Raw genomic sequence first — 24,845 nt, 5'->3', positions numbered from 1 at the left:
TCATCTTCGGCATTCTCCGAAAGCTGTATAAAGAAGCAGACACGCTTCTGCGGGGAGTTCCACAGCTTAGGGGCCACCATGGAGAAGGCCCTCTCGCAGGTCACCACTCCCACGCCCAAGCCTCTGATGGTAGAGGAACTACCAGCAGGGCCAATCTCAGCACCTGAGAGGATCTGTAGGGAAGGAGGCTGTGCTTCAGATATTTGGTCTCTGAGTTGTTTAGAGCTTGAAGCACCAACACCAGCCTTCACAGCTTCTCGGGTATTGCCCAGGAGGAGACTAGACAAGGGTGGCCTAGGCAGGAAGGCAGAACAAGACAAGCGTGTGAAGCATTGAGAGGATAACATGCCTGAAGTCTGGCAGAGACCTTTGAGATTGGGGCTCTGATTTTTGGGGTACTGGCAGGAGACCGAAGGGTGCTGGTGGGATTAAGCTATGAGGAAGAACACAGCTAAGGGCATTTTGGGGGGCTTGCAAGAATGATAGCATCCATTTCTCTCTCTCCTCCATCCCACCCCTTAGGACACAGCTGAATTTCACCGTCGCCATTGATTTCACCGCCTCCAACGGTGAGTGCAGCACAGCCCTGAGTCGCTATGGGAACAGAGGGAGAATTTAGCTGCCGGTAACCAGGCAGCCGAGGACCCTTGGGCTAAAGGCAGATCTTTAACCTTCCACCTCTGTGGGGTTGCCTGCCCCCACTCTCAAATGTGGGGCTGTGGGAATCCTCCCGCAAAGAACTTCCACACTTCCATACCAGAATTGGTCACAGGACAGGGTGAGGGGAGAGAAATGCCATTGTCCCAGTGTCTGAGGAGTCAAGGAAGAGGGGAATTCACCTGTGGGAGAATGAAGTGGAAGTATTAGGCCAAGTATTGGGACGCGGGTGGTGCTGTGTGTTAAACCACAGAGCCTAGGGCTTGCCAATCAAAAGCTCAGTGGTTCGAATCCCCGCAATGGGGTGAGCTCCCGTTGCTCAGTCCCTGCTCCTGCCAACCTAGCAGTTCAAAAGCATGTCAAAGTGCAAGTAGATAAATAGGTACCGCTCCGGCAGGAAGGTAAACGGTGTTTCCGTGTGCTGCTCTGGTTCACCAGAAGTGGCTTAGTCATGCTGGCCACATGACCCGGAAGCTATACGCCGGCTCCCTCGGCCAATAAAGCAAGATGAGCGCCGCAACCCCAGAGTCGTCCGCGACTGGACCTAATGGTCAGGGGTCCCTTTACCTTATTAGGCCAGTCAAGGTGCCATTGAGGAGAAGAAGGAAAGTATGAAGAGCTACTCAAGGTTCTGTGAATTCCCAGAGGAGGGAGAGAGCCAAGCCAAGATAGCGGAGGGTTGCTGGCTTTTTGATATGGGTTTCCGAATGCTGTGTGTACGGCCTGTGGGAAGTCGTGGGGCTGAATTGCTGGGGGAATGGGGTTGTGGGATTCTGGAGGCTGACCAAATGCCTTTTCACAGGGATTCCCTCCCAGCCCACCTCCCTCCATTACATGAGCCCCTACCAGCTCAGCTCCTACGCCATGGCTCTGAAGGCCGTTGGAGAAATCATCCAGGACTACGACAGCGACAAGCTTTTCCCGGCCTACGGCTTTGGAGCCAAAGTCCCGCCGGACGGCAAGGTGTCCCACCAGTTCCCTTTGGTAGGTGGGAAACCCCCCCAGTTGCAATGATAAGAGGGGCCTGATGTCAGTCAGCGTTGTGTGTTTTGTAGTTAATGTAGTTAATCTGTTGTTGTCCTATGTTAAGAGATTTTCTTTTCTTTTCTTTTCTTTCCTTCTCCTCATCTGTTCTTTTTATTATTATTTTTCTTTTTTAATTTTTTATGTATTCTTTTTGGTGTGAATGTGTTATGTATGTCTTTTTTGTTTGGTCTAATGTATGATGTTACAAAATGAATTAAAACCAATAAATAAAAAAGATAAGAGGGGCCTGATGTGTGTATGGCCCCAGATTCAATCCCTGGTGTCTCCATTTGCTCGCATCTGGAGTAGCAAACATATTGCCAAGTCAGATAGGGCAAAACTGGGCTAGAGGGATCATTGCCCTGATTTATGAGGCAGTTTTTTTGCATACCTGTGGAGTCGGGTCTTAGGGAAATCTCTGGGTTAAACCACAGAGCCTAGGGCTTGCCGATCAGAAGGTCGGCGGTTCGAATCCCCGCGATGGGGTGAGCTCCCGTTGTTCGGTCACAGCTCCTGCCAACCTAGCAGTTCGAAAGCACGTCCAAGTGCAAGTAGATAAATAGGTACCGCTCCGGCGGGAAGGTAAATGGCGTTTCCGTGTGCTGTTCTGGTTCACCAGAAGCAGCTTAGTCATGCTGGCCACATGACCTGGAAGCTGTAAGCTGGCTCCCTCGGCCAATAAAGCGAGATGAGCGCCGCAACCCCAGAGTCGGCCACGACTGGACCTAATGGTCTGGGGACCCTTTACCTTTACCTTACCTGGATCATTGTATACCCCAGAGGTTCACAAGCTGAGCTCCATGGACCATTAATGGTCAGTGAGCTCTGTTGAGGTGGTTTGTGGAAAGGCTTTGGAACAGTCAAGTCATTTGTACCTAGTTTTGTGCTTGATTTTCTTTCCCCCCTGACAACGGAGATCAAGACTGTCTTAACCAGAGCCAGATTGACCAGCCTGGGACTCTGGATTTTCATAATATATAGTTTTCCCTTTAAAATATGCTAGTCAAATAGGCTGTTCTCAGAAAACCTTGGCCCCTGACTTTCCTAATACGGTACTGGTTTCGAGAACGAACCTCCATTGTCTCCCAAGATGGATGCCATCAACAACAGCAACAACAATTTTGTATGGATCATTTTGATGTTTTATTTCATACTGTTGAAAACCACTTAGAAGTGTTTGGTTTTTGGTACTGTTTTTTTTCCTTCTTGCTTTTTTTTTGTACATTCAAACAGTATATAAATGTTGTCAAATAATTTGATAAATCAGTGATGGCGGCACCATGGTTAAGTACATGGTTTGCCAAGACATCTCACCCTTGGAACTTTGCAGTGGGGCAGGGGGAGTTAGAGAACTACCATTACATAGACCCCAAAAAGAAATTCAGAGTGTGTAGTCAAGACTTGCTGCTTGCTCTCTGTAATGACACCTGGTGGATCTGCAAGAGCAAGAAGATTCAAGGTTGTTGCCAATAACTACGTTCGCTGCAACACACAACACACTCCGCTTCTGAGCCACTGCAGAAGCCTTTGCCCTACTGTAAGTAGCAAGCATGTTACAACGCAACAACAAACCAGGCAGGCAGCCTTATAGGGGACATTGATATCCATCAAACCAGCTTTTTTAAAAAAAACACTCTGTATCTCCCTTTGTATTATGACGTGAATTGCCTAACCTGCACCCATAGTTACCCAACTGTTCACATCCAACTCTTGTCTTCGTTTTCCTTCTCCTTTGCTCCAGTTACTGGTCAGTGCAGCATTCGTTTTCAAGACTAGCACAGGTGATGGGATGCAGCGATGGGTTTGTGGCAGAACTCCAGGGCTCAGGCCTCTAACCTCTTTCCAACGCCAAGTTTTATCTCTGGATTGTGCAGAACAGACGCATGTCCCTCTCCACCAAATAAATGAAGCCCCTTGCTCACTGTTCTGTGGTTAGTGGGGCAGGTCTTCCAGCCCAGGGTTTGTCTTCCAACAGAGGTTCCTCAATCCCCCTTTCTAAAAGTTTAGTAGTGGTGGAAGGATCCTTAATATTGTTTTGCTCACCCCCTGTTTTCTTTGGCTTTTAGTGCTTACAGTATGAAACATGCCACAGGTATCAACAAATGCGTGTGACCGAGCTTCTTTAGCACACCACAAAAACCAGATTGTGGGGAGGGAAGGAAGCTTAACTTTTTTACACGCACACAAAGTCTCCATTCCTCATGCCTCTAAATACTTCTTAAATGCGCAAGGACAGCCGTAGCTACAGGCGAGCTAGCCGGGTATTTTGCCCTGGGTGAAGCCTCCAGAGGGGCACCATTGAGGCTCCCAGCCTGTGTGTGGCAGGGGCGCCAAACTGGGTCTTTAACCCGGGTGAAAGAAAGCCTAGTTTCACACCTGGCAAGGAATTATCTTCTGCTAAGGACTGGGGTGGGGATGGAATCACACATCCTAAATAGGGAAGTGAGCCCAGTTTGCACTGCCTTCAATAAAGCACACCCGATCCAAACTCTGGAGCTGGGATTGTTGCCGGCTGAGCTGTCCTAAGCCCGATAGAGGGAAAGCAAGCCTTTGAGATAAGAGTTTTCAATGCCATCCTTTTGGCAAGCATTAGTTCCATTAGGTTAGTTTCCAAGCTGAAAAGGGGCTCATCCAGACTTCCCTTTGCCCTGACGCTCTCTCGAGAAAACAAGCAATTTGCCCAGGAGGACTCCCCTGAGTGAGTGCTTGAGGGCCCTGCTCTTGCCACTTACCATCTGGCTTGGGGCGGGGCCTGAAGCCTCATAAGGACTGCCTGCTGCTTGCGGCCTGCTGCCCAGGAGGACTCCCCTGAGTGAGTGCTTGAGGGCCCTGCTCTTGCCACTTACCATCTGGCCTGGGGCGGGGCCTGGGGCCTCACAAGGACTGTGTGCTGCTTGCGGCCTGCTGCCCAGGAGGACTCCCCTGAGTGAGTGCTTGAGGGCCCTGCTCTTGCCACTTACCATCTGGCTTGGGGCGGGGCCTGGGGCCTCATAAGGCCTGCCTGCTGCTTGCGGCCTGCTGCCCAGGAGGACTCCCCTGAGTGAGTGCTTGAGGGCCCTGCTCTTGCCACTTACCATCTGGCCTGGGGCGGGGCCTGGGGCCTCACAAGGACTGCCTGCTGCTTGCTGCCTGCTGCCCAGGAGGACTCCCCTGAGTGAGTGCTTGAGGGCCCTGCTCCTTTTTGCCACTTACCACCTGGCCCAGGGAGGGCCTGACAGGCCTCACAAGGACTGCTCCTGCCACCTACTATCTGGCCCAGGGTGGGGCATCACAAGGATGGTTGTTGCCACTGATGCTGCTACTGCCCAGGAGGACCCGTAGGGGTGCAGAGTTCTTTTAAACATTTTTTAAAAAAATATTTTCCTTTCCTTTTAGATTTTTTATATATGGATGTTTGGGTGGGCTTGGGAATTTGTTAGATTTTGATGAATTTGTAATTTTTGCAGTTTTATTTGTATTGTTTATTGCTTTCTGGGTTGTTTTTGTTTTATTGTTTTAAGGTTTTATTGTTTTAGGCTGAGAATAACATTAATTGCCATCAATGGAGGCCACTATGAGGCCTGGGATTGCTACCGTGGAGGGGCGAGGGAGGTATGGCGGTGGGGGCAGATGTTATAGGCGAAGGGGATCGAGATATGGATACGCTCGTACCCCTTCCAATCTGCGCCCCATCCCGAGGGACGAGGGTAGGGTGAGCAAGGATTACTCACCTCCGTCACTGGTGCTGTGCAATGCCAGGTCTATAGGCAATAAAACCGCCACCCTGCGAGATTTCTTTATCTCGCAGGGGGTCGACCTGGCTTGTGTGACGGAGACCTGGGTACGCGAAGGGGCAACAGTTACCTTACGAGAGATGGCGCCCCCGGGTTTCTCCGTCCTCCACCAGTCGCGGACTGTGGGCCGGGGGGGAGGGGTGGCATTATTAATCCGGGAAGATTGTCCTTTCAGGGCTCTACCATCGCCATCGATCCCCGGCATTGAATGTGTTGGCCTAGTGTGGGGCTCCGAGGAGAGCTTGGCTGTCTGGCTGGTGTACCGGCCACCTAGCGCACCAGCAGCCACCCTGTCAGGCCTATTGGAGGCGGTGGCCGGCTGGGCCTTGGAGTTCCCTAACCTATTGGTACTGGGGGACTTCAACATCCATGCTGATGCCACTCCCTCCTCACAGGCTCTGGACCTGGTGTCTTCCATGGCGACACTAGGGCTCTCCCAGTTTGTTTCGGGCCCCACGCATCAAGCAGGCCACACGCTGGATTTGATCTTTGGCGTAGGTATAGATGTGATCATGTCTCCTTCGATGAAGGTGCCATGGTCTGATCACTACGCTCTGAAAGCCAGGATTGACTTTCCGCCCCCACCCTGCTTAGGTGGCAAGCCAATTTGGGCTCGCCCGCGGAGGCTGATGGACCCTGATAGATTCCGTCAGGCCTTGCGGGACCTTGCTCCCCCTGGCGACTCATTGACTGAGCTTGTTGAGGGCTGGAATACCCAGCTCCTGGCAGCCATCGATGAGATCGCACCTAAGCGCCCTCTGCGACCCCGCAGAAACCGGGCTCCCTGGTTTACCGAGGAGCTCCGGAAAATGAAGCGGGACCTCAGACGGCTAGAGCGAGTATGGCGGGGTGCCCGTGACGGAGCCTCAAGAACATCTTATAGGGCTTTTATGAAAACCTACGAGATGGCGGTGAAGGCCGCTAAGAAGTCATACTTCTCGGCCTCCATTGCATCCGCTAGCTCTCGCCCAGCGCAATTATTTAGTATAATCAGGTCTTTAACGTCCCTTGTGGGACAGCCAAATTTAAATAACAATTTGACACTTAGCTGTGAGGCATTTGCGAGCTTTTTTGCGGAGAAGGTCTTGTTGCTCCGCCATGACCTCCCTGCCAATTTGGATACAATAAAGGAACTGGAGGCCCCTCGACTGTCCTCGGGTCCAGTATTGGACCACTTTGACCAGATATCCCCAGCCGATGTGGACAGACTCCTCCAAGCTGGAAAGCCCACCACCTGTCCTCTCGACCCGTGCCCGTCTTGGCTGATTAGAGCGTGTCCAGACGAGGTGCGGGCCCTCCTGGGGGATATCATCAATTTGTCCCTTGGCACGGGGACATTCCCAGGGGAACTGAAGGAGGCAGTGGTGCGCCCGCTCTTAAAGAAAACATCATTAGATCCTTTAGATCTATCCAATTACCGCCCGGTCTCGAATCTTCCGTTCCTGGGTAAGGTGATTGAGAGAGCGGTTGCCGAACAGCTTGGTGGGTTTCTGGATGAAACATCGGCTTTGGATCCATTCCAGTCCGGCTTCCGCACTGGTCATGGGACCGAGACGGCTCTGGTCGCCCTAACAGATGATCTTCGTAGACAGCTGGATCGAGGCGGGTCGGGGCTGCTGATTCTTCTAGATCTATCAGCAGCTTTCGACATGGTCGATCACGAACTTCTGGACCACCGCCTTGCCGACGTGGGGATCCAGGGCACAGTCCTTCAATGGCTGCGCTCGTTTCTCTCTGGTCGGGGACAGAGGGTGGCGCTTGGGGGGGAATTGTCATCGCGCCACTCCTTGGTGTGTGGAGTACCTCAGGGTGCGATACTCTCCCCGATGCTTTTCAACATCTTTATGCGCCCCCTCGCCCAGCTTGTTCGGAGTTTTGGGCTGGGTTGCCATCAGTATGCCGATGACACCCAACTCTATCTGTTGATGGATGGCCATCCTGACTCGGCCCCAGACACACTGACCAGATGTTTGGAAGCTGTGGCTGGATGGTTACGTGGGAGCCGGTTGAAGCTAAATCCTTCGAAGACAGAGGTCCTGTGGCTAGGGCGGGGCGATATGGGATTGGGGGGGCAACTCCCATCTCTTGCGGGGGCGCAATTAGTGCCAGCACCGTCTGTTAAGAGTTTGGGTGTAATCTTCGACGCCTCCCTTTCCATGGAGGCGCAGATTGCAGCTATAACAAAGGCGGCATTCTTCCATCTCCGCCAAGCTAAGCAGTTGGCTCCTTACCTCTCTCGCCCTGACCTAGCCACTGTGATCCACGCGACGGTCACCTCCAGATTGGATTATTGTAACTCGCTCTACGTGGGGCTGCCCTTGAGACTGACCCAGAAACTCCAGCGGGTGCAGAATGCCGCGGCGAGACTCCTTATGGGGTCTTCGCTGCGAGATCACATTCATCCGGTGCTACACCAGCTGCACTGGCTTCCGGTGGAGTACAGGATCAGATTTAAGGTGCTGGTTTTAACCTTTAAAGCCCTATACGGCCTAGGACCCTCGTACCTACGGGACCGCCTCTCCTGGTATGCCCCACAGAGAAACTTACGGTCTTCAAATAAAAACATCTTGAAGGTCCCAGGCCACAGAGAAGTTAGGCTGGCCTCAACTAGAGCCAGGGCTTTTTCGGCTGTGGCTCCGATCTGGTGGAACACTCTGTCACAAGAGACCAGGGCCCTGCGGGACTTGACATCTTTCCGCAGGGCCTGCAAGACAGAGTTGTTCCGCCAGGCCTTTGGCCAGGGCACAGCCTGACTCCCTCCCTCGGCAATCTTCGCGGAGCTCTGGCCCAATGGTTGCCAGTGGCCTGAATTAATTAATTTTACAATGAATGATTTTAGAGTGTTGTTTATGTTATACTTTTATACTGTTTTATTGTTGTTAGCCGCCCTGAGCCCGGCTTCGGCTGGGGAGGGCGGGATATAAATAAAATTTATTATTATTATTATTATTATTGTTCTGATTCAGCGGTAAATAGAGTGTTCTCGGGGGGAAAGCTGCAGAGCAAACGCAAATCCACTCGGGCTCGTGCCCAGAAGGCACTTTCTAGGCACGGAACCAGCAGAAGTGTGGACAAGCTCAAAGTTAGGGTCCAGCGTAAGTCCCCACTGCCTGGTCCAATCCCTGCCACTCCCTGCTTTTCAGGGCTTATGCTGGAGTAAGGTCCACTGGTCTTTATATACCGCATTTTTTGCTCTATAAGACGCACCAGACCACAAGACGCACCTAGTTTTTGGAGGAGGAAAACAAGAAAAAAAATATTCTGAATCTCAGAAGCCAGAACAGCAAGAGGGATCGCTGCGCAGTGAAAGCAGCAATCCCTCTTGCTATTTTGGCTTCTGGGATAGCTGTGGAGCCTGCATTGGCTCCATAAGACGCACACACATTTCCCTTTACTTTTTAGGAGGGGAAAAGTGAGTCTTATAGAGCAAAAAACACGGTATATTAATTTTTTAACATATCATTTTCAACAATTATTAAACATACTTTTATATCTTATACAATTTTTTTTACTTCCAACGATCACATCTGAAAATTTTCCAATCTCTTCACTTAATTTACATTTCTTACTTTCACTATTACATTTAAATATCATAACTAATGTCTCTCTTCTTTGCAATGTTTCATATATTTCTCCTTACAAAACTTCTTGTAGTCCGACTAGCGTAATTTGTTGATTACAGTTGCTCTTCAAATAATTCGTATATTTCTTCCAATCTTCTGTAAATCTCTGGTCCCGCAGATTTCAAATCCTTCCTGTCATTTTATCCAATTCTGCGTAGTCCATTAATTTTGTCTGCCATTCTTCTTTCGTCGGTATTTCTTCTTGTTTCCATTTCTGGGCCAACAATACTCCTGCCGCTGTTGTTGCATATAAAAACAATTTAACATCTTGTCTATTAATATCATCACTTAAGGTCCACTGGTCTTAGCTCTAGCTAAGCCAGGATTAGGGAGCTCCACTGGTATAGCCCGGTGGTGGTAGGAACTGGGTGGCTGAGCCAGAAATCCACCAGATCCTATCTTGCAGATCTCGGCTTTGGGTTCACCTGTTACTGGCTGTTGTTGTTGTTGTTGTTGGGGTTATCTTGGCAAAAAATATCCATTTACCTCCCTTCCTATAAAATCTGTCGTGTTTGCTAAACAGCACTGTTCTTTCCTTAGAATCACAACCCAGACAACCCCAGCTGCGAGGGCATCGAGGGAGTGCTGGAATCGTATTTCCACAGCTTACGCACAGTGCAGCTATACGGACCCACCAACTTTGCGCCAGTCATCAACCAGGTGGCACGGTAAGTGGGCACTGGAAAAGGTCCTGCCCTCTTTCCTCTCGGGAGCCTTGTGTTGGGCTGGGGGCAGAACATCTCTGAGTTGGTCTTTCCAAGACGCAGTTGTTGCAACACCCAGACCAAAGTCACCTCTGCCTTCAAAGGAGCCCAGTCTGGCTCCAGGGCTTGCATGTTTTCAGTGGCACCTTAGGGAACATCCCCCGTTGCCCGGCCGATCCGAGCAGCACGATTTGAACCAGTGAGGACAGCGGTAGAGAAAGGTGGAGGAACCGCCAACCCAAACCTTTTCGGTAGTGGTGCCCTCCCTGTGGGACACCCTCGCTTCAGATGTCAAGGAGATAAGGAATTACGCAACTTTTAGAAGACATCTGAAGGCAGCCCTGTATGGGGAGGTTTATAACGTTTGATGTTTTTAATTATGTTTTTCGATACGCTGCAAGCCGACCAGAGTGGCTTGGGAAACGCAGCCAGATGGGCGGGGTATAATAATAATAATACTACAGTGGTACCTCGGGTTAAGAACTTAATTCGTACTGGAGGTCCGTTCTTAACCTGAAACTGTTCTTAACCTGAGGTACCACTTTAGCTAATGGGGCCTCCCGCTGCCGCCATGCAATTTCTGTTCTCATCCTGAAGCAAAGTTCTTAACCCGAGGTACTATTTCTGGGTTAGCGGAGTCTGTAACCTGAAGTGTCTGTAACCTGAAGCATCTGTAACCTGAAGTACCACTGTAATAATCATGCCCTCTGTTTCAACTCTCCGGCTGAGAACTCTGTTTGCTTGGCGGGCAGAGCTCCATAGTGCAGTGGGAAACGGTGAAGAAGCAAGGCATGTCTTGGTCCTCTCGACTCTTCCTCTTCCTCAGGTTGGCAGCCCAGGAGACCGACGGGTCCCAATATTACGTCCTGCTCATCATCACGGACGGAGTCATCTCTGACATGCTGCACACCAAGGAAGCCATTGTCAGCGTGAGTCCAAACTCTGCCTTTCCATGCTGGGAGAGGGGTGGGGAAGAAAAGGAACACCCTCAAGACTTAAGGGGAGGCATGAAAGCCGGTCACCAGCAGCTCCCAATGTCACCAATGTCTCCACCTGCCCTCACCGCCTTCTCGATTGAATTTGCAGTAAAGTGGTGAACACAGAATTCCTCATTGCCCACCCCCCAAACCACATAAAAAGGCCTTCTTTACATAAACGATGGTGCAGACATTAACCACCGGCAGAATGAGGCTGGGAAGTCCCAGTTGTGCTGAAGGGTAAACAGCTTTGCAGCCAAGATACTTAGCAATGTCTACTGCGCATTGCTGTTGTATGTAACATGTTTTTGCATGTGTGCATACACAGCTGCAAATGTGTGGATTTAGATTAGCCCAGGGCTCCTTGTGGCCTTGATCTGGATCTGCAAGGCTAAACACCATGTGGGCATAGCTGTCAACGTTTCCCTTTTTTAAAGGGAAATTCCCTTATTCCCAATAGGATTTCCCTTTAAAAAGGGGGAAAGTTGACAGCTATGCATGTGGGATGCATCTCAGACAATGTGGTTCTCCCCACAGGCCTCGTCTTTGCCAATGTCTATCATCATCGTGGGAGTAGGGCCGGCTGATTTTCTGGGTAAGTGTTGCCCTGATCCCAGATGTGTGATGGGCCAACGATGGGAATTGTGTTGGGTGGGCCTGGACCAACCCGGTCCAACAGGGTGACACAACGACAAAGTCGGTGACTTGCTATGCTTCAGCACTTCGCACAAAGCGGCGAGAGGGTCACCACCAAAGGCCATGCTGCGAGGCCAATGACTAGGCCTTGTGGAGCTGGGTTGCATGCAGGGAAGAGGGGCTTTCGTAGGTACCCTATACTTGGGCAGCGACCCAAGGAGGAGGGCAACGAATCTTAGCAGTAATTCATTCTTGTGTGATCCTCAGCTATGGAAGAGCTGGACGGAGATGAAGTGCGAGTCTCCTCCAGGGGGCGCTATGCTGAGAGAGACATTGTGCAGGTAACTCTTTCCCAGAGAGCATGGATGGATCAGCAATGCCAAAGGGTGGTGGTGGGGTTGGGGGGGGCGGGATCTGGCCAAGCACCCACCCCCTTCTCTCTCTTTCCGCCCAGTTTGTGCCATTCCGGGATTACGTGGACCATTCTGGGAACCACGTCTTGAGCATGGCACGCCTGGCAAAGGACGTCCTGGCAGAAATCCCCGAGCAGCTCCTCTCCTACATGAAGACCCGCGACATCAAGCCCCTTTCTGCTAGTCCGCAGTAGTTCCGCCCTCTGCCGTAGCCTGAGCCAATGAGGGTGTTCCGCTCCGGCTGGGACTGAGACAACTCCTACCAATTGGGCAATGTTGGCTGTCCCCAATGGGCCGGGTGGCTGGGACAGCTCTCTCTGTGGGAGGTGGGCTGGGACGTGACCTCCCTGCCTCGCACAGGTGCCCTCGGAGATGCCAGCACAAAAGCATGAACCCACCCAGAATCTCCTAAGGGATGGCACCAGAGTTCACAAACCAGCCCTTGGCAAGGGGCACAGACCAGGAAGGAGTTCGGAAGGAAGCCTGCATTTCGCTGAGGGCAGCCAGGGACGATGTTTTTCTTCAGGTTCGCTAAATAAGGCGCCACAGAGTTCTGTTTCTGCCTGGTTATCGACAATAAACCATCCTTGGTCCCAGGTTCTCTTGCGTGCGTGTGTTGTTGTTGTTGTTGTTGTTGTGTCAATGAGGGATTGTGGAAACCATGCCTTGTGAGGAACGGTTGAGGCAGTTGGGTATGATTAGCCCAGATAAGAGACGACCGAGAGATGATTTGATAGCCATCTTCAACTATCTGAAGGGCTGTCAAATGGGAGGTGGAGTGCGCTTGTTTTCCGCTGCTCTGGAAGGTAGGACCCGAACCAATGGGTTCAAATGACAAGGAAGGAGATTCAGACTAAACATCAGGAAGAACTTTCTGGCGGCAAGAGCTGTTTGAAAGTGGAACGGACTACCTTGGAAGGTGGCGGACTCTCCTTCGTTGGAGGGATTTAAAACAGAGGTTGGCTGGCCATCTGTCAGGGATTCGTTAGCTGTGATTCCTGCACTGCTGGGGGTTAGACTAGATGACCCTCAGGATGCCTTCCAACTTTACAAAGTTCTATAATTCTATGATGTTACAGGGTAGTTGTCCCAGTGGGGTGAACCAGCTGTGGGGTTGTGGCTTTCTGCCATCTCAGGCTATGCTTCCCAGTTAAAGTTGCAGGGCTTTTTAAAGATTCAGTTTACTGATAGTGTCAGGGAACTGACATCGGAGCAAGAGGCGAAGGGGAGGCTCCCAGATGATGCTGGCGAAGGACCCAGCAGCAGGGGGAGAAACAGCTCAGTAGAGGGGGAAGCCAATCAGCGCAACACCAGGGATAAAGGGGGGCCGACGGGGGAATTGGAGAGAGGGCTCCAGGACTCTTCACTGGACATCAGTGAGGAGAGCCCAGGTCCTCCGCTACCCACGCCTTCCCTGCGCAGAAGACTCCCGCGCAGTGAGAGGAGGAGGAGACTGGGTGTCAAACAACTTTTATGTTGGAAGAGGTTCAAGAAACGCCCACTGACGGATTCTGCCAGTGACTGAGGCAGCCACAATGAGAAGGGACTGTGCAGTCAGAAAGGTTTAACAAGGCAAATTAACCGAGAAAGGCACCAGTTTACGCACGAGTAACTCATACCTATTACAGATAGCAACAACACCGCAGTCCCAAGTACAAAATGAATTGCTAATCTGATGAAGCCACTGGGATGTGGGGATTTTGGACAAGAAACCACAGCACTGGCAACAGAGGCAAGGAAGGCAAAAGTTATTTTCTTCATATAATAGCTTAATTCAGAAAAGACCAGAGCTTAGGCTAGAAACATATACCAGACCGTGGTAACATTTTAAAAGGCATAGAGTTTTCTAGCCACACAGGCACCTGCTTTTCCAAGCCCTTTGAAACAGAAGCTTCTTCCATGGCCAGAGCCCAGGCCAAATATCCCATTTGCCCAATGGCACCTCGAGAACAGCAACTGAACACTGCTGGGTTCTTCTTTTGCAGACTAAGGATATACACACCATACTATGAAAGCACATGAAACGCATATGGCTTTCACACACAAACAACATTTGGGAACTATAGTTTGCCCCTCAGCAGTGCTACAATTTCCAGCACCTTTAACAAACCTCAGTTCCTAGGATTCCATGTGCTTGAAATGTTTGGTGTGGCTCTGACCTAAGTTTTAGGACAAATCTTTCATTTCCCTGACAGATGGGGAAACCCTGATATTGTAAGCCTATAAGCTAGGAGCTTCTTTCCACGGATGCAGCAATTCTCCAGCCCCCTAAGACTCTCCAGGAGGGATATTTCGGTGCACAGCAGCGGCAGCGGCCCAGCCTGGTGAGGTTCAATTGTTTGAAGCCAGCAAGCAGATGGGAAGGGAGTATTCCCGCGGCAGGGCGTTTGGCCTACTTTATCTCTGCTCTCAGGAAGCGAAAGTGCAGCCCAGGGCTGAGCCTGCCTGAATAAAACATGGAACAGCAGAAGCTGGCAGGATGCCTTTGCTCATCTCATCCAGCGGGAGGGCCACCTTTCAAAGGCTTCCCATCATCGCCATCACCCCCCACTCCTCCCACATCCCTGGCTGGGGGTCCACCTTTTGTCCTTGGCCAAGAAGGTGCAGGTAACTCGGGGAGGGGCTCGATTCCTGGGCAGTTTCTCGTGGAGGGCAGGCAGTATGCTTAGCAAACGGCCTTAGCAGTGTGTAAACCCTTAACTGCGTGGGAAGCAATGATGGAAGGTGACCTGATAGGGCAGAAAGCAAGGAGGCCAACAGCAGGGGGCACCGCAGAGCCAATGACAGGCACTGCCAACCAAGGGTGTGTTCACACTACCACTGACCCTGTTAAGTTGTGGGTGAACATCTCAGACGACACAGCGATTCTTCAAACAGCTCTTGTTTATTCATAGGCCAGAACAGAACTGAACTGAAGAGTTCAGCCAGCCTGCTTATATAGAGCTCCAGTACAACGTAACTGTAACAATTTTCTAAAACTATCCAATCACTGAACGTCACTTTCAATCCCTTATTTGCATATGTGGACCTGAGTGAAAACTATCCCCCTGCTGGCCCAGGATGAGGACTTCAGTACATAACAGACCCCACACCCAGTGTGCTGCCACGGCTAGTTTTTCAAGCCACATTCACACGGTGTTTGCCACAGTCTACATCGGTCCTGGACTTTCTTGACAAATACTGCTGTCGGATGTGTGTGTTTTCCCCTCAGACCAGCTTCAATCCAGCTGGAAAATTTAAGCCCCACTCACTTTGGGCTTCCTCACAGTGTGAATGTTTATTTGAGACGGCCGTTGTGCATGCACAGACGACAGCTTCCTTTATGCTGTGCATCCCAAACACCTGAAAGCTAGCCTGGTGGGCGTGGTTTGGAGTAAATGGCCAAACTGGGACCCATGCTGGGCCAAATTTGACCCATGGGCTTGGGGAGTCCTACTCTAGGTTGACCCAATGGCCTGACTGTAAAAGGCAGTATCTTATGTTCTAATTACTATAAATAGGAACTAAGAACAGGCTAGAGTGACAAAGAGCTGTCTCTTCTTGTTCTAGAGAAACCTCAGTTTGTGGGGAAGGAGGATGATTCACATAGAGAAAGACAGTCTGATCCTACATTTGCCTGGCATTAGTCACCACCACCAAAATGGCCACTTTCAGTTAGAAACAGGACATTCCGCCTTAGCGTCATTGTGACGAGGGTACCTTGGTTCCATGGCAACTGGTGTAAGCAGAAAATGAAGACCTCTGGGTGAATATAGGAAGTGGCCAAACGCTCAAACACAAATGTTAAGAATGGTCAGCAAGGCTGCTTTTAGGAACTAACAAGGGATTTCTAGAGCTGCCTAGCTACAGCCGCCTAGAAAAGTCTTCCTTAAAGAGATATCCAAGGAGAAAGAGTGTTCATAGATTTCTCCCAGGTCAGTCCTGAGTTCGTCTAAGTTTCTGGATTTTCCAACAAAATAAGTTTGTTTCTCTGCTCTTTTTTTACTCTAGCCATGGTGGAAATTCAGGACAGCCTTTCGGCTGCAATCCTACACATTCACCTTGGAGCAAGTAGCCTTTAACTAAATAGGACTAACTTCTGAGTAGGCCTTCATAGGATTGTACTATGAGTATATTTGTAATAAATAATCGGCAATGTCTCCTAAATCTTCGCGTACGTAAATAAATGGGTGCGCAGCTATACACACATAGGCTGGCGGTCGGCTTGTTGTCTAATCTAGGTTGACTGGGCCTCACCTCTTAGCAACTACGACCTGGTTTGCACGTAACATTAAACCCTGGTTTAAATCAACCTTAGTGAGTGAGTTAGTCTTAAATGCGAATCCATCCCAGTATCTCAACTATGGTTTATTAATTATAGTTTGTTAAGGAAAATAAGAATCAAAGAAATGTAGAATTGGAGGGACCACTAAGATCATCTAATCCAACCCCCTGCAATGGAAAAATCTTTTACCCAACATGGGCTTGAACTCACAACCCTGGAATTCAGTCTCAAACTCCACCAACTGAGCTATCCCAGAAGCTTGTTGTTGGCTTACTTGATCTCAGCTATGGGTTTATATGTGAACCTGGACTATGCCACACCAGGCAAATATGGTTTTATGCTTCCTGTGACACAGCAGGACAACTCACATTTCAGATTCTCAGGACGGCCCCATTCCATGGAGGACGTTGTTCCTTAACCATGATCTGTTAAGAACAGATCCCAGAAGCAAAAACAGCCTTGCAGCAACATCAAGAGTGACAAAACAACTGTGGGCTTCCTGCTTGCTAGCTCCCTGAAGCCATCTGGCTGAGCTCTGAAGAAACAGGAAACTGGAGTAGATGGGCCTTTTGGTCTGATCCAGCAGGGCTGTTCTTATGTTCCTACATAATGGTGTCATAAGCATTTGTCAAAAGAACGAATTGACCAGTGAAGACAAACTCTAGGGGGAGAGAGCCATCCCTTCCTCAAGCAAAATACTCCCCTCCGAAGAGTATTTTCAATGACCAATCTCAAGTCCTCAGCCTTTGGGTCAAGATATGCACGAAATGGTAAATAAACAGCTTGCCTCAGCTCACAGCTTCCACCATGGCTTTATTAAAAAACATCATGTAATAATTATAGATTCTTTCCTTAAGGTTCTGTGATTAATGGGAGTAATTGACTCACTAAGAGGCCCCTGATGTAACAGCAGGCTCCAAGACTAGGCAGCTCAAATGAAAATCAGGTTGTTTTTCCTCCTTTTGCTGACATGGAAATAGGAAGGTTATTATTTTTTTGCAGCACTTGAGTGACGATACAAGATTTCATTACTTTTTTTTTCCTCTTAAGAACATAGGAAGCTGATTTATTCTGAGTCAGGTCACCATTGGTCCAGTAATTACCTACGATGTTTGGCTCCAGGTCTCCAAGATTTCAGACAGGGGAATGCCAGTCACTGAACCTGGAGCCCACTTTCCGCCCCACACATATACAAAACATGAAATCACCCCCCATTATCAGATCCCCAATTAACACACTGTCAGGAAACAACAACAAGACTCTGCTGCAAACAAAATAAGAGCCTACTGGATCAGGCCAATGGCGCATCTTAGCACAGCATCCTGTTGTCACTGTCGTCACCCAGGTCCCTGTAGGAAACCTGCAGGATCCAAGAACAAGAGCCCTCTCTCCTCCTTTGGCATTCAGAAGCATTGCAGCCCAAGACCAATGAAGCAGAGCATAGTCAACATGGCTAGTAGCCTGAAATATACTCGGAGTCGAGAGTGGATTTCATGCTCTTTATTCAGCTCATAGTGGTGAGGAGGGAATGGAAGTCCCCTCAAGTATCTGCTTTATATACATTATTTACTCAATGGGCCCCACATGATTGGCTAATTCCGGAATTCTCCTGTAGGCCAATCAGGTTGTGGATTCACTTCCACCTGCAGCTGGATTGGGTGGCTCCTGCTGACCAATCATACTGCTGCATTGTTCTAGGACCAATCAGACTGCTGCATTCTGAATCCTATTGTTCTAGGACCAATCAGACTGCTGCATTTTGGATCCTATTGTTCTAGGACCAATCAGACTGCTGCAGTTTGGATCCTATTCAACTCAGTACATAACATAGCCATTGATAGCTTCCTGCCCCCCGCCCCCGAATTTGTCCATTCCTCTCTTAAAGGTAAAGGGACCCCTGACCATTAGGTCCAGTCGTGGCCGACTCTGGGGTTGCGGCGCTCATCTTGCTTTATTGGCCGAGGGAGCCGGCGTACAGCTTCCGGGTCATGTGGCCAGCATGACTAAGCCACTTCTGGTGAACCAGAGCAGCGCACGGAAACGCCATTTACCTTCCCGCCGGAGCGGTACTTGTTTATCTACTTGCACTTTGTCGTGCTTTTGAACTGCTAGGTTGGCAGGAGCAGGGACAGAGCAGCAGGAGCTCACCCCGTTGCAGGGATTCGAACTGCCCACTTCTGATTGGCAAGTCCTAGGCTCTGTGGTTTAACCCACAGCGCCACCCGCGTCCCTCTCTTAGTCACTGCCTCCTGTGAGAGCAGGTCCCGTAGTTCAGTTGCACGCTGCCGAAATGTAAACAAAATACAGTAGTGCCCCGCAAGACGAATGCCTCGCAAGACAAAAAACTCGCTAGACGAAAGGTTTTTTTGTCCGCGATTTGCCTCGCAAGACGAATTCCCCTATGGGCTTGCTTCGCAAAACGAAAACGTCTCGCGACATTGTTTCCTTTGTGTAAAAACCGTTAAAACCAAGGGTGCTTAGCTTGAGCAGCTGCAGTTGCGACTTGGCTTCGAGGAGCAACTGTTAGCACGTGGTTTGGTAGCCTTTTATCAGACTTTGCTCACTTTTGAAGATTTTCCAAAACTTTTCCAGAACTTTTCCAGAACTTCTCTTTCATCCATTTGGTAAGTTAAACTTTTAAAACTTTTTTGGGGGGTTTTGGATTTTGGGTTGGGGTGTTTGGGATTCAAGGACTTGGTGTTGGGAAGGGGTTTGCGATAATCTGGGGGCTTGTGGGCCTTTTTTGGGAATTTTTATGATTTTCTGTGACCATTGTGCCAGGTTGTTTATTTTTGAAAATTTTTCTGAGTTTGAATTTCTGAGTGCTGGCTGGCTAGGGGAACAGTGGGGGAGGTTTCTGCAGAAATCTGGGGGCTTGTGGGTTTTTTTGGGGAATTTTTATGATTTTCTGTGACCATTGGGCCAGGTTGTTTATTTTTGAAAATTTTTCTGAGTTTGAATTTCTGAGTGCTGGCTGGCTGGGGGAACAGTGGGGGAGGTTTCTGCAGAAATCTGGGACCATGTGGGGTTTTTTTGGGAATTTTTATGATTTTCTGTGACCACTAGGCATGGCTGTTTTTTTTCAAAAAAATTTTTCTGAATTTGAATTTCTGAGTGCTGGCTGGCTAGGGGAACAGTGGGGGAGGTTTCTGCAGAAATCTGGGACCATTTGGGGGTTTTTTGGAGTTTTTATGATTTTCTGTGACCACTAGGCATGGCTGTTTTTTTTCAAATTTTTTTTTTCTGAATTTGAATTTCTGAGTGCTGGCTGGCTAGGGGAACAGTGGGGGAGGTTTCTGCAGAAATCTGGGACCATTTGGGGTTTTTTTGGAGTTTTTATGATTTTCTGTGACCACTAGGCATGGCTGTTTTTTTTCAAAAAAAATTTTCTGAATTTGAATTTCTGAGTGCTGGCTGGCTAGGGGAACAGTGGGGGAGGTTTCTGCAGAAATCTGGGACCATTTGGGGTTTTTTTGGAGTTTTTATGATTTTCTGTGACCACTAGGCATGGCTGTTTTTTTTCAAAAAATTTTTTCTGAATTTGAATTTCTGAGTGCTGGCTGGCTAGGGGAACAGTGGGGGAGGTTTCTGCAGAAATCTGGGACCATTTGGGGGTTTTTTGGAGTTTTTATGATTTTCTGTGACCACTAGGCATGGCTGTTTTTTTTCAAAAAATTTTTTCTGAATTTGAATTTCTGAGTGCTGGCCATGTTGTTATTTTTTGAAATTTTTTTTGTCTGGGTGGGGAAGCAGTTGGGGAGGGGTTTGCAGCAGTAGGGGAGGGGCTGGGGGAGCAGTTGAGGAGGGGTTTGCAGCAGTAGGGGAGCAGTTGAGGAGGGGTTTGCAATTTCTGTGTTGTGGGTGGGTTGGTGCGTGTCTGTGGGAGCAGTTGAGGTTTTTGAAGACATTGGTGATTTTTGAAGCTTTTCCTAAACTTTTTTTGCAGCCATTTGAGGTTCCTGAGGACTTCGGTGGTTGATTGTTGAAGCTTTTCCAGAACTTCTCTTTCATCCATTTGGTAAGCTCAACTTTTAAAACTTTTTTGGGGGTTTTGGGATTTTGGATTTGGGGTTGGGGTGCTTGGGATTCAAGGCCTTGGTTCTGGGTTTTAATTTCTGTGTGGTGGGTGGCTGGGTGCTTTTGTATTTTTTGGGTTTGAAGCACATCACTGATTTTTTTTCCTGTTTCTTAGTTTACGAAGGTAGGACCTGTGCTGCCATGGGACCCAAGAAGACTGCTGCTGCGGTGGCCGGCGAGAGGAAGAAGGAGAAGGTGACGCTGGAAATGAAGAAGGACATCATTCGGAAGCACGATGGCGGAATGCGTGTGACGGACATCGCCAGGGAGTACGGCAGGAACCCATCGACCATCGGGACCATCCTGAAGATGAGGGAGAAGATCATGGCGACTGATGCAGCCAAGGGAGTCACCAGGATCGTGAGGAACCGCCCAGCTGTCCTGGAGGAGGTCGAGAAGTTGCTGCTCATCTGGATAGAAGAGAAGCAGCGTGCAGGGGACACAGTGTCTGAGGCCGTCATTTGTGAGAAGGCCAAGGCCTTGCATGCTGACCTCATCCGGGAACAGCCAGGAACCTCAGCCGAGCCAGAAGTCTTCAAGGCTAGCAGAGGTTGGTTTGACCGGTTCAAGACAAGATCTGGCATCCACAGCGTGGTCAGGCATGGAGAGGCTGCCAGTTCTGATGTTCCTGCAGCTGAAGACTTTGCAGCGGAGTTCCTGGAGCTTGTGAAGACGGAGGGCTACGTTCCGCAGCAGGTCTTCAACTGCGACGAGACCGGGCTGTTTTGGAAGAGGATGCCCAAAAGGACTTTCATCACTCAGGAGGAGTCCAGGCTGCCTGGCCACAAGCCCATGAAGGACCGTCTGACCCTGCTCTTCTGTGCCAACGCAAGCGGCGACCTGAAGATCAAGCCCCTGCTGGTGTACCACTCGGAGAACCCACGGGCCTTCAAGAGACACAAGATCGACAAGGAGCGGCTGAGTGTCATGTGGCGATCCAACAGCAAGGCTTGGGTCACACGTGTGCTGTTTGTGGACTGGGTCAATCTTGCTTTTGGCCCTGCTGTCAAGCAGTACCTGCTGGACAACGACCTGCCGCTGAAGGCTTTGCTTCTGATGGACAATGCTCCTGCCCATCCTAAAGGCCTTGAGGTGGACTTGTTGGAGGAGTTCAGCTTCATCAACATCATGTTCCTGCCGCCTAACACCACGCCACTGCTCCAGCCGATGGATCAGCAGGTCATCGCCAATTTCAAAAAACTCTACACCAAGGAGCTTTTCAGGCGATGCTTCGAGGTGACTGACTGCACCACCATCACCCTGCGGGAATTCTGGAAGGACCACTTCGACATCGCCACCTGCTTGAAGATGGTCAACACGGCCTGGAAAGGGATCAGCCAGAGAAATTTGAATTGCGCTTGGCGCAGCCTGTGGCCGGACTGTGTGGCACCAAGTGACTCTGATGCACCAGAGTCAACAGTGGTGCAGGACATTGTTGCCTTGGGGAGGACCATGGGCCTGGAGGTCACGGAGGAGGACGTCTGCGAGCTGGTAGAGGGGCACGACGACAAGCTGACCACCCAGGAGCTGGTCGAACTGCAGGCAGAGGCTGCGCAGGAGCAGGCCTCACTGGAAGAGGAGGAAGCAACTGAGGAACGGCTGTCCTCCGAAAGACTGAGGGACATTTGCCAGAGGTGGAAGGAGGTGCAGACTTTTGCAGATCTACACCACCATGAGAAGCACGTGGCACATGACGCTGGGAACTTTTATGATACGAGGGTCATGTTGTATTTCAGGGAGCTGCTGAAAAGGCGGATAAAGCAGCAGACTATGGACAGGTTCTTGACCAAGAAGCAAAGAGTGGAAGAGGAGCCTTCTTCAAGTGGTCCCCCCGAGTCTTAGAAAATGTCTGTATACTGTACTTTATTGATTTTTAAATGTATTTCTGTCATGTTTATAAAGTTTATTTATTTTCCCTTAAATTTTTGAACTGCTCTTTACAGTATGTGTGACTTTAAAGAGCAGTTAATAAACTGTTGTTGTACCAAATTTGGCTTTGTTTGGACTTTTTTTGACCATAGGAACGCATTAATTGATTTTCAATGCATTCCTATGGGATTTCGTGCTTCGCAAGACGAAAAATTCGCTAGACGACAAAAATTGCGGAACGAATTAATTTCGTCTTGCGGGGCACCACTGTATAAACTTATCCCCAAGGTCAAAGATGCCTTGTGTAAATATCAGTAATATAATAATAATAATAATAATACTAATACTAATAATAATAATAATTTATATATACCCCCGCCCATCCTGCTGGGTTTCCCCAGCCACTCTGGGTGACTTCCAACCAAATATTAAAATATTAAATTTTAATTTTAAGGAGCCAATGTGGTGTAGTGGTTAAGAGCGGTGGACTCATAATCTGGGGAACCGGGTTCGCTTCCCCGCTCCTCCACATGCAGCTGCTGGGTGACCTTGGGCTAGTCACACTTCTTTGAAGTCTCTCAGCCTCACTCACCTCACAGAGTGTTTGTTGTGGGGGAGGAAGGGAAAGGAGATTGTTAGCCGCTTTGAGACTCCTTCGGGTAGTGATAAAGCAGGATATCAAATCCAAACTCCTCCTCCTATTAAAAACAATACAGCATCAGACATTAAAAACTTCCCTCAACAGGGCTGCCTTCAGTTGTCTTTTAAAAGTAAAATAGTTGTTTATTGCCTTGACATCTGCTGGGCAGGTGCCACTACCGAGAAGGCCCTCTGCCTGGTTCCCTGTAACCTCACTTCTCACAGCGAGGGAACCGCCAGAAGAAGGCCCTCGGTGCTGGACCTCAGTGCTGGATGATGGGGGTGGAGATGCTGCTTCAGGTATACCGGACCGAGGCTGTTTAGAGCTTTAAAAGTCAGCACCAACACTTTGAATTGTGCTCGGAAATGTACTGGGAGCCAATGAAGATCTTGTTATATGGTCTTGGCGGCCACTCCCAGTCACCAGTCTAGCTGCCGCATTCTGGAAGCAGCCTAAGCAAACAGAAATTATTTATTGGACAGCAGACAGCCCATGAATTTATATGAATTATATGGATTGGTATAAAAGTGTACAAAAGAGATAAAGGAACAAAACTGGGTTTCTTCCTAGTGATTTTTTTATTGGTTAGTTTCTTTGTGGTGTGTTGGTGGGACTTTGCAGGGTGTGTTCTGCTTGGTTTAGCCATGTTTTGGCTAGAGACAGTTCTTTATCATTTTAATTAAATTTTCCATTTTATAATTTAGAATACTCCTTTAAACATCCTTAAAATATCAGTGACTTCCCTTCTTCTCTTTCCATGGTTCATTTTGCATATCATAAATCCCTGCATATTTTACATAAACTTCAGTTCTTACCCGATATGGGTAGTTTGGACTAAATGAGCCCAGAATATTTAGAATACGCACTAACAGAAGTGGCTTTAGAAAGGAGTAGGTACGTTCATGTCCCGCACTGAAGCAGCAAGGCTGAATGACAAGGCCTCATCCAACTCCATGATTCTATAAAGGGGTGGTGCTGTGGGTTAAACCACAGAGCCTAGGACTTGCCGATCAGAAAGTCAGCGGTTCGAATCCCCGCGACGGGGTGAGCTCCCGCTGCTCGGTCCCTGCTCCTGCCAACCTAGCAGTTTGAAAGCATGTCAAAGTGCAAGTAGATAAACAGGTATCGCTCCGGCGGGAAGGTAAACAGCGTTTCCGTGCGCTGCTCCGGTTCGCCAGAAGCGGCTTAGTCATGCTGGCCACATGACCCGGAAGCTGCACGCCGGCTCCCTCAGCCAATAAAGCGAGATGAGCACCGCAACCCCAGAGTCGGCCACGACTGGACCTAATGGTCAGGGGTCCCTTTAGTATCGATGACTACTACCTCTGAGAATAATAATTTTTCTCCTGTGTCGGTTTTTAGACTGCAAGCTCCTCAGGGCAGGGACCTATCCTCGTGTAATCTGGCAAGTGAATGGACACCAATATACAGCGCCAGAAATTGAGTATCAGAGGTAAGCTGCCTCTGATTTCAAGATATGAGGGACTAACGCTAGAGGGTTGGCTGGTTTCATCAGCCTCAGTGGTGATGAGAGCGAGCACTGAGCTCAGTGGACTTTGATGCTAAGCTCCTTCCAGATTCCACATTTTCTTTATCCCCTGGATTTTGTTCACTCAACAGCTTGAGGCAGAGAAAGATCCCGTGGTTCCTGGCTACCAATTTTTATTTTTATTTTTTTGTTTATTGCATCCTGCATCTCAGAGGAATAATCTTCCACCCTCATTACATCACTTGTGTCAAAGGGTTGTTTCGTTTGAAGTTGCTGTTTTAAATCTCAGATGTGCAGCTTCTTTGGCTTGCGGTCTCTCTCTAGAGAAAGACAAGATTATAATGAAAAGCTGGCAGCTGGCAACAGAGGTACATCTGCTACCTTTTCCATCCAGGGGAGGCACTCCCCCCCCCCCTTGAGGCCCTAGCAGCAAATGCACCCAGGGTTAGCTGATGCCACAGCGCCACCTCTCGGCCATTTCACTTTCGGCGGTTCCTTAGGTTTTAAAATCAGAATCTGTTTTTTATTTTTTAAGGAATACGTGTTCCTGTTTTTATGGGCCTGGGATAGTTTAATGCCTTTCAATTTGCCCCTTAAAAGCTCTTAATTGCCATTTCCTGTTTACACTCACAGGGATTGAATAGTGAAAGGTCCACCGCCTCTCCCGGTATGCCCCCCGGAGGTCCATAAATAGCAA

At 49.2% G+C, this 24,845-nt stretch overlaps 2 protein-coding genes across 8 annotated transcripts in view; both read left to right on the top strand.

Moving 5' to 3' along the window:
* The window catches only part of CPNE9 (copine family member 9), a 66,849-nt gene extending 54,443 nt beyond the window's left edge, over positions 1 to 12,406 (top strand). For all 5 annotated transcript variants that reach the window (XM_083492526.1, XM_083492527.1, XM_083492530.1 and 2 more), the window contains 7 exons: positions 523 to 569; positions 1,460 to 1,641; positions 9,620 to 9,747; positions 10,610 to 10,712; positions 11,298 to 11,355; positions 11,664 to 11,737; positions 11,851 to 12,406. In XM_083492526.1, the coding sequence (XP_083348652.1) occupies positions 523 to 569; positions 1,460 to 1,641; positions 9,620 to 9,747; positions 10,610 to 10,712; positions 11,298 to 11,355; positions 11,664 to 11,737; positions 11,851 to 12,003 (745 nt within the window). In that variant the 3' untranslated portion in view covers positions 12,004 to 12,406. The remainder of the gene's footprint in view (positions 1 to 522; positions 570 to 1,459; positions 1,642 to 9,619; positions 9,748 to 10,609; positions 10,713 to 11,297; positions 11,356 to 11,663; positions 11,738 to 11,850) is intronic.
* A 3,134-nt stretch (positions 12,407 to 15,540) lies between these two features.
* Positions 15,541 to 24,845, top strand: part of BRPF1 (bromodomain and PHD finger containing 1) — a 41,723-nt gene continuing 32,418 nt past the window's right edge. For 2 of the 3 annotated variants that reach the window (XM_083491140.1, XM_083491139.1), the window contains exons 1-2: positions 15,541 to 15,723; positions 24,022 to 24,112. In XM_083491140.1, the coding sequence (XP_083347266.1) occupies positions 24,073 to 24,112 (40 nt within the window). In that variant the 5' untranslated portion in view covers positions 15,541 to 15,723; positions 24,022 to 24,072. The remainder of the gene's footprint in view (positions 15,724 to 24,021; positions 24,113 to 24,845) is intronic. The other variant, XM_083491141.1, reaches the window with a different exon arrangement.

This window comes from Podarcis liolepis (genome assembly GCF_965112155.1).
Source record: "Podarcis liolepis genome assembly, chromosome: 2".
In the NCBI taxonomy this organism is placed as follows: Eukaryota; Metazoa; Chordata; class Lepidosauria; order Squamata; family Lacertidae; genus Podarcis; species Podarcis liolepis.
Note: the sequence above shows the minus strand (reverse complement) of the source record. Positions and strands in the feature narration are given on the sequence as shown.